This window comes from Oreochromis aureus, linkage group 4 (genome assembly GCF_013358895.1).
Source record: "Oreochromis aureus strain Israel breed Guangdong linkage group 4, ZZ_aureus, whole genome shotgun sequence".
Classification (NCBI taxonomy): domain Eukaryota; kingdom Metazoa; phylum Chordata; class Actinopteri; order Cichliformes; family Cichlidae; genus Oreochromis; species Oreochromis aureus.
Genome location: NC_052945.1, coordinates 25811387 through 25825865, shown reverse-complemented (window position 1 = coordinate 25825865; position 14479 = coordinate 25811387). Strand labels below are relative to the sequence as shown.

Here is a 14479-nt window from a genome sequence, read left to right as displayed (position 1 = left end):
AGACGCCAGCAAGGTGGAGGTGGAGTACTGGTTTGGGCTGGTATCATCAAAGATGAGCTTGTGGGGCCTTTTCGGGTTGAGGATGGAGTCAAGCTCAACTCCCAGTCCTACTGCCAGTTTCTGGAAGACACCTTCTTCAAGCAGTGGTACAGGAAGAAGTCTGCATCCTTCAAGAAAAACATGATTTTCATGCAGGACAATGCTCCATCACACGCAGCGTCCAAGTACTCCACAGCGTGGCTGGCAAGAAAGGGTATAAAAGAAGAAAAACTAATGACATGGCCTCCTTGTTCACCTGATCTGAACCCCATTGAGAACCTGTGGTCCATCATCAAATGTGAGATTTACAAGGAGGGAAAACAGTACACCTCTCTGAACAGTGTCTGGGAGGCTGTGGTTGCTGCTGCACGCAATGTTGATGGTGAACAGATCAAAACACTGACAGAATCCATGGATGGCAGGCTTTTGAGTGTCCTTGCAAAGAAAGGTGGCTATATTGGTCGCTGATTTGTTTTTGTTTTGTTTTGAATGTCAGAAATGTATATTTGTGAATGTGGAGATGTTATATTGGTTTCACTGGTAAAATAAATAATTGAAATGGGTATATATTTGTTTTTTGTTATGTTGCCTAATAATTATGCACAGTAATAGTCACCTGCACACACAGATATCCCCCTAAAATAGCTAAAACTAAAAACTACTTCCAAAAACATTCAGCTTTGATATTAATGAGTTTTTTGGGTTCATTGAGAACATGGTTGTTGTTCAATACTAAAATTATTCCTCAAAAATACAACTTGCCTAATAATTCTGCACTCCCTGTACATGCAATCAAATCAACCATTAAATATTGTCAAGGCCTAGAAAATCCCCAAAAATTAATTTAATAAAGAATCTGAAATGACAACAAGGCTTTAGCTTCATAAGCAGGGCTCTGAATCATCCCTGTTACTTTTCATTTTTAGGTTTTAACAGGAAATCCTCATAAGCGACCTAACAGATAATCTCAGGTTCCATGTAGGCTTGTAGGATGTTAACTGTATGTGTCTTAAAAGCAAATGTTGTGATCACAGAGTCAACCCTAAAATAAACTAAAAGCCAGTAAGATTAGTTGCATCCTGTTAAAACCGGCAATGAGTCTGTGTGAGTCTGAATCAGCTGATGTTTGTTGAGGATTTGTTCTAAGATTGAAGACAAGATTCATTTATTCATGAATGAATAACTGACTGCCAGCCAGCCTTTGGTTTATTTTTGGATAATGAGTATAATTTTCAGATAAGTATTAGGGTTAAAACTACAATATTTCATTGAAATGTAGCTGAAAAATGAACCATTTACCCGACGTACTCTCAAAATACTACATAGGTCCGGTGCTTGAGTAAGTGTAGTTGATTACTTTTCATTGCTGAAAGTAAGTACTCACATTTTAAAATATTTTCATTTTACATTTTGTCAATCCAGGGTGAATTTATTGAAACTTTATCCCTGATCAGGACGTTTTATGAAGCATTAAAGTATACTGACCACTAGATGGCGCGCTGAGACCGTTCATTGTATTTCTTCTTAAACCTTTAAAGCGCAATTGTCTTAACACACTTTAGGCGGTTCGTGTGTTTTGTAAATGGATCAGTGATATAAAGAATCGCAGTATCATTAAATGTAATAGTTTAATTGCTTCCTCGTTGCATTGCTTCTCAGCCTCACCATAAAATAACGAATCAAAGTCTACTTCTCAGTCAAAATGAAAGTAATGATATTCTATTTGAAATCATAACTTTATTCCACATTAAGCTGTTATGCAAGAAATCATCAGATCTTTGACCCCTTACACCATAAAGGTTTCTCCCATCAGTGACTCTCTATAAGATGCAGGTAGAGTGCCAAGTTTATTGGTTTAAAACATTTGGGTGGAAATAGTCTTGGCTCGAAACAGGTAGAAAAATAACGCCTATGTCCTGCAGAGCGGCCGATTGTCGCTGCTGACCTAATTATTCAGCGTATGTGGACTTGACTTTAACTTGGTGGACGTGATATTCTCGTAGGGCAGCCAGTAGGTGACTTGACTGTAGAGCCCCACCCTCAGTTTAAAACAGAAAGCACCGAGGAAGCTGTGGTGAAAGAAGCTTCACCTAACAGACTTAGAGATTTGAGTTTTGGTGATACCTCTGTCTTCGTCCACCATGAGCACTCCAGCCGCTGACAGCAAACCTGGTCCAGCAGAAAGTGAGCAGAAGAAGAAGAAGGGTCAGTATGAAATATGGAAATGCTGCTGAGTTAAAAGTTTTTAGTTTATTGTTTTTATTTAGTTTTTTGTACGTTTTTTTGCCCCCCTGGGTGTCGTTGGACGGCGTTTCCTTCTTACTGTCACAGCATGTTCTTAATCACGTGTCTTCCTTTGTTCAACTGATACATGTAGAAAGAAAAAGAGAGCAGTGTGCGTCATACTGGTGCTTTAGCTGAGCTGTTGGCTATTGCAGTTTATAGGGCTTGTTTCAGATGTTTGAAGATTGAAGCCATTATCTAAAATATAAGCTTCCAATGGGGGGGAAACAAAACCACATAAGTTTTATAATGTTTTTTACAGTACTTTCATAAAAGAAAAAAAAATCCAAAATGGCAGTGACTATTTTTATCTGCCTTCTTCCTGTAAGTGTGTGTGTGAGTGAGTGTGTGTGTGTGTGTGTTTAACTAACACACAAACAAACACTAGTTAGCAAACAGTGATTTTGAGAAGTGCACGTTTAGCCTCTAATGTTGATGTAATGTTCATTTAATGTTTGCATCTCGTTTCTCGTGTTCCTTATTCCCACTTATCTGCTCTTTAGAGTCTTTGTATCTTTATAATAAAGGCTTCTTTTTACTTTTATCTGCATTGTCTGCCTCTGTGTCCTGCTTTTACTGCTTTTAGCTCATCTCACTCTACATCACAGCTAAACCATCACTGATTGCAAATCTAACTGTGTATCACAAAACCAAGAGACTCTTTAAGCTGTACACCAGCATTATAAATGTGTGATTAAACTTTACAAATATAAATACTTTAGGTAGTTACAAAGTTACGAAGCTTAGATTAGTAGCTTAGTTATTTAATAAGTTACTTGGCTAAGTAATTAAGGTTTGTAGGATCAATAAGTATTAAGAAATGCAATGGGGTTTTTGTGTAAGTGAGCCCAGGACCATAGATAGAGTTGTGGTCAAGTTTACATCTACTGAATGCCTTCATAATTTTGGGCTTTCAGTGATTTCTTTGGACTCTTCATTTCCAAGGGTGGAATGATTGTACATCTTTAATGACCTAAAAACAAACAAAGAATTAGGTGTACAAGTCTGATTTTCTTTGGGATTTTCTCCAATCCACACAGGGTGAAAAGTGTACATATCTTTGGAATTAAGGCTTCTTTTTACTTTTGTCTACTTTGCCTGCCTCTGTGTCCTGCTTATATACCTAAATATTTGACCCTGTGTGAAAAGTATACATAGAAACTGAAATATATACATACACTCCCAGTGATATTTGGTTAAATGACTCTGAGCAAGTTGCACCTCAATCAGAGACTTTCAGTCGCCAACAACAAGACTGTGCTTAAAACCCGGTTCTTTGCCAACAAACCAAATAAATTTAATAACCAACTCTGAAAAGAAGAGCGGTCAAACATTCAGCCAGAATTATGCCACACGCTTGGTGATGACTACCGAAAGTTTCTGGTTGAGGTGCAACTTGTTAACAAAAGATTAGTAGGCATATACCTACATATACCTATATATTTGACACTGTATGTAAACTTTTGACCCTGTGTAGATTCAAGAAAATCCAAAAGAAATTCAACTTTAAATATGTATGCTGTACAATCATTTCACCTTGGAGAAAGAACAATTAAAAAAAAATTGTTAAATGCCCCCAAATTACCATGATATTCATGTCCACGATGAGTGAATATAAACTTCTAACCACAGCTGTAAATAAGAGTTCCCTTTATGTCTTTTATATGAGAGGATAAGGCACGAACGTACAGCTGGTTGTTTTATATAACTGAAATTTATCAAGCTCTCAAATTTTGCAACATATTTACCTTCATAGTTTGAGGTCACTTTTTGAGTCTCTTTTCGATTCTCTAAATGAACTTTGACTTTCGCCTTACACGTCTCAGCTTGGCCACCTGGAGCCTGTTGTCTCTTGGATCTCTGCTCAGTAGCGAATCCGTTGGCAAAAAGCTACCAAGTTATGGAAAATAACCAGAATAATATCAGTATAACATGACTGAAATTAGTAGTTACATTTAGTAATAGCAATTTCTGCAGTAAAAGAATCATTAATGCCTGGATCATTTTGGTTAATCATACAAAATTCTATTTTTGAAAAATAAGATAAGAAAAAATATTTTAACAGGCATATAAAAACAAAACAAACCACAAAGGTAACATGAGACGACATACAGTGTATTAAACTTTACTTTTTATTATATTCATCAACAAATGCTATCCAAAATGCTTTGTATTTGCCACAATGTAACAACATAATAAAAAAGTTCATACTGTTTGTGCCCTGGGATGCAACAGTCTGGGCTAATATGTGAAAGCCACGAATTTCTACAAATAAACACGGCTAATATCAGAAGTCAGAATGAAGAGCATAACAACTTTCATGAACTCTGAATAGTGTTTAAAAATGCTTGTTCTGTTGGGTTGACAGAGCCGCTGAGGATCATGCTTCTTGGAAAATGTGGTGCAGGCAAGAGCTCGAGTGGGAACACCATCCTCAATAAAATGGTGTTCAGGTCAGAGATGAAGCTGGGCAGCGTCACTGTTCACTGTGAAAAAGAGTCCGGGGTGGTTGGAGATATACCTGTCGATGTGATTGACACACCTGGGCTTTTCGAGAAGGGAAGCAAAAAGGAGGACATCATCCGAGAGATTCTTCAACGCCTGAAACTCCAGGAACCAGGACCCCACGTCTTTGCAAATGTTCTTCCTTTAGGAAGGCTGACTCAGGAAGACCAAGACACCCACACGCTGATTGAAGCAAAGTTTGGCCCAAGAGTGTGGGACTACACCATCGTGCTGTTCACCCACGGGGATTGCCTGGAAGACAAAACAAAAAACAAGATCATTAAAATAAACGACATCATTAGTGAGAGTGACGAGAACCTCCGCAACTTCATACGCAAGTGTAGCGGTGGCTTCCACGTCTTCAACAACAAAACCCCGGAGGACCAGAAGCAGGTCACAACTTTTATGGAAAAGATCAAGACCCTGGTGGCCCTGAATGGAGGTAGTTACTACAAGAGAGAGCTGTATCCTGAGAAGGAGAGGAAAATCAGAGAAAGACAGGAAAGCATCTTTGCAGAGAGAGATGAAGAAATCAGGAAAAAGGAGGAAAATCTGAGGGAGCGTTACAAGGATGAAGACCTAAAGAAGATGAAGACAAAGCTGTGGAGACAAGAGGAGGAAAGGGCAAGAAAAGACGCAGAGGGGGAGTTGTGCAGCAAGTCCTACATCATGAAGAGCATCCTGTTACTGGCTGTATTGTGTCTACTGTTATGTTGGGATCTTGGGGTAGCAGCTAAATGGCTTTGTGGAATAGGAATCATTTTAATTGTGCTGTCTTTTAAGATTTTTCCAATTATTAGAAGAAAAATACCAGGTCTTACTAAGAAAAAGAAATAGATGAGCTTTTACTTTGTTAGTGATTTATCATTCAAATGTGTGACAGATGATATATCTAACTGATTTAATTAACAAAAATAATTTTCATACACATTTGTCTGTCCATAATTAGAAAATATAGTCATCTGATATCTCGGCTTACAACTTTTTCTTTATATTTTACCAGGGAAAAAGTAGATGCAAGGATTTGTGAAAATATACATGGAAATACAATCCAGAGTTTTAAAATGCTAACGAGTTTGAAAGTCAGTATTTGGTACGACCACCTTTATTCTTCGACACAGTCTGAACTCGCTTATGTAGCTTTGTTCTCATTTCTTTAATTAGTCTTCAGGAATAGTTCTGCAGGCTTCTTGAAGAATATTTAAAGCTGTCTTTGGATGTTGACTGCTTTTTGTTCTGCCCTCTGTGAAGATGATCTCACACTGCTTCAGTGATGTTGAGGTCCAGACTCTGGGGAGGTGAGTCCATGACTGATAGTGTTTTATTGAGTTTTTCTATCCGGGTATGCTTTTTCTGGATCGGCAGTGTGTTTGGGATCATTGTGATGCCATAAAATGAAGCACTGATTGACACATTATGGATTAAATGTGATGGTACTTTTCTTTTTTCAGATTCAATTATTTTTGACAAATGGTATATGGTCTGTATTTGTTTAGCACTTTACTTAGTCCCTATGGACCCCAAAGCGCTTTACACTACATTCAGTCATCCAACCATTCACACACTTTGTTGTGTGAATCACACACTGGTGATGGCAAGCTACATTGTAGCCACAGTTGCCCTGGTTGTCCTGGGGCGCACTGACAGAGGCAAGGCTGCCGGACACTGGCACCACCGGGCCCTCTGACCACCACCAGTAGGCAACGGGTGAAGTGTCTTGCCCAAGGACACAACGACCGAGACTGTCAGAGCCAGGGCTCGAACCAGCAACCTTCCGATTACAAGACGAACTACCAACTCTTGAGCCACGATCACCCAAGATCCTGACAAGATCCTCAATATCAATGCCTGAAATGCAGCTCCAAACCATGACAGAGCCTCTACCATGTCTGAGATCTGGGTGCAGCCACCCACTGTTGTACCTCACTCCTGACCTCCTTCCTTTATCTGCAAATGATGTAACTCAGGAGTTTCACTTTTGGATTCATCACTTCATATGACCAGTTGCTACTGATTTTCCATTTATCCAGTTCTTGTGTAATTTGACATACCTCAGTCTTTTTTAGATTTTTTCTTGACATCTTGACAGCCATCTTTTCACCGAGACCATTTCTGATGTGGCTTCAGTGAACAGTAGATCTCTCAGGTCTTGTGTCAGGTCTTTGCTTTTTTCTTGTTCCTTAAGGAGATGACTTTCAGATGCTGCTCATCTGGAGTAGATAGTGTTTTTCGGGCTTGAAACAACTTATTCTTTCCTCTTCTAGTCCAGTTTTTCCTAAAATTTTTCAACTACAAACTGCACACCATTGATATTTTCATAGAGTCAACTAAAAAAGTAGGAACAGGCTCTGTGCTTTTGACTGGTAGTAACAAAGCGCCTAAAGACAGTTGTTTGTTGTTGTCGATACAATACTGGCTCATCACTTATGTTAGGTATCTTTTTTATGTTTAAATAATTCATAGGTCAGTTCTATGTGGCTTAACAAATAAAAAAGCATTCCTCTGAAAATGGTCAGGTAACAGGAGTGAAAATGAGAGAAAAGCATCTTCAGAAAGCTGGAGAGCTATTGCTCAAAACCACTTTAAAAATGTCTGGAAGCAAAATATAAAGAAAAATATAAATTTATGAATAAATTGAAGTTTTTTTGGTCCATTGTGGTTTCATTTGACACTAGCATAACAATGGAAATGACTTGTGTGAATAAAAGAAAGAATGACAAAAATAAAAATTTGAAAGACAAAATGATTTTTGAGGATTATTTATTTGAACTTCATCAGAAAGCAGCTGCTATTAAATGCCAGGCCTTGCTTACCTTTCTCATGTGACAAGTGGTCTGACCATAGTCAGTATTTCCTCAGTGAACTGAAGGTGTACACTACTGAGACCTCTGGTGGTTGTTTAAGTCTAAGCTCTGACTTGGGAGTCTTGAAAATCAGGTCTTAAGGTGCCTCAATGAGCTAGTGGGAGTTACCAGAACGGAGTTAAGTGCCTTTTCTTTCTTTCTTTCTTTCTTTCTTTCTTTCTTTCTTTCTTTCTTTCTTTCTTTTTAACTGAAGGAAAGCTATTGTGCACATGGATATAGTTATCATACATTTAAGCAATCAACAATGGATAACGTCTGTTGAGAAATGTGGGATTGAGAGAGAGAGATTGAAGTCCCCCTGGCATCACTCCTGGCCTATTATGTTGTGCGTCAAATTGACCTATTTTGAAGTTAAAAATTATATAAAATGTAAAGAATTATAAGAAAAAAATGTTTAAAAAAAAACCCTAAAAGCATTTTTTAATATAAAGCTTGCTTGGGTTGATACAGATACTGTTCATGTCAATTTGAAATGGTAGTCAAAGTGTAGAATAGCAGGTAAACAGCTGACACTCCTGGAGGCTCAATTTGATCACAGAGGAGGAGGATGACGATGAGGTCAATTCAGAATCTTATGATTCTGATTATGAACCGAACTAGTATTCATATCCCTGCAAGCAAGACACTCACATCAAAGAATAGTACCAAATCCAATGTATATTACAAAAGGTTTTAATATACTTTTTTTTTTTAATGAAAACTGTTAGATTTATCTGAATCATGATCTGTAAGAGGTACATATATATATATATATATATATATATATATATACATTTACAAAGTCAACCACATGGTTCTTTGTTAAAATGCTTCTTTTTCCCAGAATATATGATGGGCTTTTTCCTGGTTCAGTAACTAAGACTATATACCAGAGGCGCAAAACACCAGCTACTGGTAGACAGAACAGTCAGCCAAGACTGCAAGACCAGACTGACCAACCTGTGCACAGCCTGGATTGATTACAAGAAGGCCTATGACTCAATGCCCCACAGCTGGATACTGGAATGCCTAGAACTGTACAAGATCAACAGGACCCTAAGAGCCTTCATCAGGAACTCAATGGGGATGTGGCGTACAACACTAGAGGCCAACTCCAAGCCCATAGCACAAGTCACCATCAAGTGCGGGATCTACCAAGGAGATGCTCTGTCCCCACTGCTGTTCTGCATAGGCCTGAATCCCCTCAGTGAGATCATTGACAAGACTGGCTACGGATACCGACTACGGAACGGAGTGGTTGTCAGCCACCTCCTGTACATGGATGACATCAAGCTGTATGCCAAGAGTGAACGAGACATCGATTCACTGATACACACTACCAGGCTATACAGCAATGACATTGGAATGTCATTCGGACTGGAGAAGTGTAGTCGGATGGTAACAAAGAGAGGGAAGGTAGTCAGAACTGAGGGGATTGAACTACCAGAAGGCAACATTGCAGATATAGAGGACAGTTACAAGTACCTGGGGATCCCACAGGCGAATGGGAACCATGAAGAGGCATAGAAAAGCTGCAACCACCAAGTACCTGCAGAGGGTCAGGCAAGACCTGAGGAGTCAGCTGAATGGTAAGAACAAGATCCGGGCCATCAACACCCACGCCCTGCCCGTGATCAGGTACCCTGCTGGGGTAATAGGCTGGCCAAAGGAGGAGATAGAAGCCACTGACATCAAGACAAGAAAGCTCCTTACCATGCATGGAGGGTTTCACCCCAAGTCCAGCACCCTGAGGCTGTACGCTAAGCGGAAGGAAGGGGCCGGGGACTGGTGAGTGTCAGCACCACAGTCCAGGATGAGACAAGAAACATCCACGAATACATCACGAAGATGGCCCCAACTGACAGCGTGCTCAGTGAATACCTCAGGCAGCAGAAACCCAAGAAAGAGGAGGAAGGCGAGGAACCATCATGGAAGGACAGGCCCCTGCACGGTATGTACCACCGGCAGATAGAGGAGGTGGCTGATATCCAGAAATCCTACCAGTGGCTGGACAAAGCTGGACTGAAAGACAGCACAGAGGCACTAATCATGGCAGCACAAGAACAAGCTCTGAGTACAAGATCCATAGAGGCTGGGGTCTATCACACCAGGCAAGACCCCAGGTGCAGGCTGTGTAAAGATGCCCCAGAGACAATCCAGCACATAACAGCAGGGTGCAAGATGCTAGCAGGCAAGGCATACATGGAACGCCATAACCAAGTGGCCGGCATAGTGTACAGGAACATCTGTGCCGAGTATAACCTGAAAGTCCCAAGGTCAAAATGGGAGATGCCCCAAGGGTGATGGAGAATGACCGAGCTAAGATCCTGTGGGACTTCCAGATGCAGACAGACAAAATGGTTGTGGCTAACCAACCGGACATAGTGGTGGTAGACAAACAGAAGAAACAAACAGAAGAAGACGGCTGTAGTGATCGATGTAGCGGTTCCGAATGACAGCAATATCAGGAAGAAGGAACACGAGAAGCTGGAGAAATACCAAGGGCTCAGAGAAGAGCTCGAGAGGATGTGGAGGGTGAAGGTAACGGTGGTCCCGTGGTAATCGGAGCACTAGGTGCGGTGACTCCCAAGCTAGGCGAGTGACTCCAGCGATCTCCGGGAACAACATCAGAGATCTCTGTCCAGAAGAGCGCAGTCCTGGGAACAGCTAAGATACTGCGCAGGACCCTCAAGCTCCCAGGCCTCTGGTAGAGGACCCGAGCTTGAAGGATAAACCGCCCGCAGGGGCGTGCTGGGTGTTTTATATATATATATATATATGTATATGGTCCTGTGCAGTATCTTAGCTGTTCCTAGGACTGTGCTCTTCTGGACACAGATCGCTGATGTTTTTCCTGGGATCTGCTGGAGCTACTCGCCTAGTTTGGGAGTCACCGCACCAAGTGCTCCGATTACCACTAGGACCACTCTTACCTTCACCCTCCACATCTTCTCCAGCTCTTCTCTGAGCCCTTGGTATTTCTCAAGCTTCTCATGTTCCGTCTTCCTGATGTTGCTGTCATTCGGTTTTGCTACATCACTACAGCTGTCTTGTTCTGCTTGTCTACCAAGACTATGTCCAGTTGGTTAGCCACCACCATTTTGTCCGTCTGTCTTGGCCTAGCTCGGCCATTCTCCACCACCCTAGGGGGCGTCTCCCATTTTGACCTCGGGACTTCCCGGTCATATTCGGCACAGACGTTATAGAATAAATAAATAATTTTTCATGACATTGATTATTATTTTTTGTTTTATAAAAGTGTTCTTTTCCACTTTTATGTGAACTGTCTTAAGTCATGTGGACACTTGGTATAGGTGAGGTATGTATTGAGCATAAAGTCTACTGGTGAAGTTCACCTGAGTTTGAGAAACTTGCAAATAAAGACTCACATAAAAAAAGGAAATCAACTATTTGCTTCAATTAGAAACCTCTGCAGTTTTGGGTTTTACTTCTTTAAAAATATTTCTATGAATCAATGAAAATCAGATTTCACAAAGTAAACTGTTGAACAAACTTATCACAGAAAGGTTACCTAACCACTGGGAAATATAGAAAAGAAGGAACCTTGACTGCAAAGGGTAACTGAGCATCAGAATATTCTAATAGTGATTTGGAAAGTAAATTCATGCAACACTGAAATTGATAATGAAACTTTCTCTGTCTTAATCTTGCACCAAAAGAAGAGAAAGCGAAAATCATCAGACTCTGAGTCTGATGAACTCTCAGCAGGGTCACCGGCGCTTTCTTCTCTCTGTGCCTCAAAACCACAGTTTTAAAATATAAATGCAAACATTGTATTATTATTATTTTAATTAAACAAAACATTTTTTAAAAAAATTATTAGCTTAGATCTAAATCTACAAATCTCAAAGTGTACATGCTCATATTTTAAACGTTTATATCTCTTCTGCACAAGAAAGTGAGGAAGATCATCATGAGATGAGGATGGAGAAGAGGAAAATGCATGACTATGAAGAAAATGAAGATGAGGATGAAGACTACGCAATGCCTGCTGTTGCCTCCAACCATACAGTGGTGTCACAAAGGTGATATTTCCTCTCTATGTCAGGATAATAAAAACCTTCTTTGTGTATGAAAATAACTCTTCTTTTTTCAGAGATGACAGCAACAATTTGAACACCTGGGAAACATGCACTAAAGATGAAAGCAGTAAAGGGTATTTTTCATATACTTCCTGTCTTCTTTAAAATATTTTACTGCACTTTACAGTAGTTTTGGTCCTCATGACAATATTAATGATTTAAGATTACTATCATCTTTTAATATAGATCTGTCAGCAAGTCAAAATTTTAAGTTTAATTTGGAAAATACTACTGTTCAGTATGAACAAAAAACAAAAAGTCAAAAACAGAACAAATAAGCAGTGTTGGAAAGATTTGCTTTCTAATATAAAACATATTACTGGTAACAGATTACCAGTTACCCCATAACTCAAGTAGCTATTTTAATCATATCATCAAAGGATCCTTTCCTGATTGGCTATCATTTTAACTTTTAACTTTTATTTAATTAAGAATCCAATAATGACTAAAGACAATATTTTAAATGCTATTTGAAATTAAAATGCATAAAATTTGGAGTGTTTTGCAAAAATCTTGAACCACAGCTCATTTCTTTATAGGAAAATTCACTGAAACATGTGCAAACAGATATGTGTTATTACCTTACAGTATAAAGTGCAATTGTATTTGTGATTTTGCACTTTATAAATAAATTTTAATTGAACTATGTAAGACATAGAGCTTGAATGTCATTATTTTTTTTTATCATCGCTGATAGATGAATCTTGGCCCAGATGTAGACTCGGTAGCCCAGAGGAGGAATGTGTTGAAAGTTTGACGTCAGCTATCAAGGATGATTTTTAATGGATTTTTGAATATGATGCAACCAGGCTGTTCCAATGCAATGTGTGTGCGCGCGTGTATGTGTGAATGCGCACACGTCTACGTGTGAGAGCGCGGGTCAATAAGTTAGCGATCAGGAATGAGAGAGAACAGGAGCTACCGTAAAGGCTAATGTAGAAACGCAAGAAAATGTATGCGGCGTATAATGCTGGGCATACACTGTGCGATTTTGGCCCATTTTGAGCCCATTTTTCAGTCAGTCAGACCGTTTTGGTGATCGGCCCGAGTTTCGCCTTCATCGTGTGTCGTGCAACGTGTAGTATACATCGGGTAACGAGAAGCGATTAACAAACCAGCTCCCGATCATCAATCGTTTGGTCGTAAGAAAATCAAACCTGTTTGAAATGAAGTCGGCCGTCATGAGGGTGTCAACGCAGCCTCCCACACTGAAATGAAAGTGAAAAGATGGAGCAGCACGGCAGTGCAGCGTGTGATCTGGACACAAGCGATGGAGGCACAACATGTAGAACTTTGGCAAGCTCATCTGAGCCTTTTCGATGTGGCCTCACAAAATTATCACGACACAACAACCGTGAAAATAGTTGGATTGTCACTGCTGCTCAATCACAGCTGCCTGGTCAATGTTTTTCATTAGCAATTTAGCAAAGTTGATGGTGGTGGTGTGCGTGTCAGTTAAAGACGGAGAAGGAGAGCGAGAGACAGATTTTGTGTTATAACCTTCATGTTAGGGATGCACAGTGTGAGCACTCAGGTCGCAGACCCTGCATCGTGACCTACGAACTTCTAACCCCTGCGAGTCAATCGTACAGTTTGAGCAGGAGCTGAAAAACGCGACTGAAAAAATCGCACAGTGTATGCCCAGCTTAAGAGGCGGCTGACTTGACCACGGTGTAAAAACTGCCGTCCTTACCGGAAGTCACTGTCTGAGTAAACACCATAACAGCCGGGAGTTTCTGTTATAGTAAGTGAAAAGTTAAGTTTCATATTCATTTTCCGGGACATCAACTGCTGTCTATGGCGGCAAAAGAGGTAAGTCGCTATACTCAAAAAAAGAAAATTGGGTGGTTGTTACATTTACAAAAGTCTAACTTGTAATTTGAACAAAATAATTTCATGTTTCTGTGGTGAACATAATTAAATCACGTAGGATCTGTATAAAATTCAACTTAATTTGTTCTTGTTGAGATGACATGAGACAATCTAATAAGAGTGGTTAGTTGCCTGGACTCACAAAATTCACAAGATGACTCAAGATTTCAAACCACAGGAAAATCACTGGGGTTATAAGAGGCAGACAACTATGCACACACCACGTGTATGCTATTGCTATTTATTGTGGTTTAACCTGTTAAGGACAAAAATTTAAAGAAAATTCTGCATCAAGCCTTGTAATCATAGCTGTCCTATACTTCTGTTAAGTCTGGATTGACAGCTTGGTGACGCATTGGTTACCACTTCTCCTTCAAATCCACAATCCAGCTAGTTTGAAGTGGGTTCTCTCTGGGTACACTGGTTTCCTCCCACAGTTAAAAGTCATGCAGTTATTGGGGTTAGGTTAATTGGTGAAATTTCTCTCTGTGTTACCCCTGCAATAGACTGGTGACGTCTTGGATGTACCCCGGCTCTTGCCCTATCACATCTGGTAAAGATGATAAAGATAAGATGGATTGATGGAGTGGAAGTTGTTATAAATCCATTAAACTTTTATGTTAACCAGACTCTAGACTTTGTTGAACATTATAATATTATGTAATATGAAGAGAACATGTAGTTTTTAAGTGACCAAGTAGTGTTGTGGTAAAAGTTATTGAATAGTGTTGGAATAAAGTGAGAAAATTGTGAAGGATTAAAATATTCCAAGAGCTCAAATTACTTCATCTAAACATGTTTCAATGAAATTTTATCAACACAAAATGCACAGGT

The 14479-nt window shown here is 39.7% G+C and overlaps 2 protein-coding genes across 4 annotated transcripts in view; both read left to right on the top strand.

Moving 5' to 3' along the window:
* The first annotated feature begins 1856 nt into the window (after positions 1 to 1856).
* On the top strand, positions 1857 to 5753 carry LOC120439927 (GTPase IMAP family member 7-like). Its single transcript, XM_039611295.1, has 2 exons — positions 1857 to 2244; positions 4691 to 5753. Exons 1-2 carry the CDS (start codon positions 2181 to 2183, stop codon positions 5662 to 5664), a joined length of 1038 nt encoding a protein of 345 aa, XP_039467229.1. The 5' UTR covers positions 1857 to 2180; the 3' UTR covers positions 5665 to 5753.
* Positions 5754 to 13104: 7351 nt separating this feature from the next.
* Positions 13105 to 14479, top strand: part of LOC120439821 (glutamic acid-rich protein-like) — a 59684-nt gene continuing 58309 nt past the window's right edge. For 2 of the 3 annotated variants that reach the window (XM_039611055.1, XM_039611054.1), the window contains exon 1: positions 13105 to 13585. The gene's annotated coding sequence lies outside the window, so the exon portion shown is untranslated. The remainder of the gene's footprint in view (positions 13586 to 14479) is intronic. The other variant, XM_039611052.1, reaches the window with a different exon arrangement.

Excerpts from the sequence above, each read along its gene's own strand:
- LOC120439927 (XM_039611295.1), top strand. The coding sequence starts at position 2,181 with ATGAGCACTCCAGCCGCTGACAGCAAACCTGGTCCAGCAGAAAGTGAG. Across the intron at positions 2,245-4,690 it reads TGAGCAGAAGAAGAAGAAGG|AGCCGCTGAGGATCATGCTT; the intron begins GTCAGTATGAAA and ends TTGGGTTGACAG.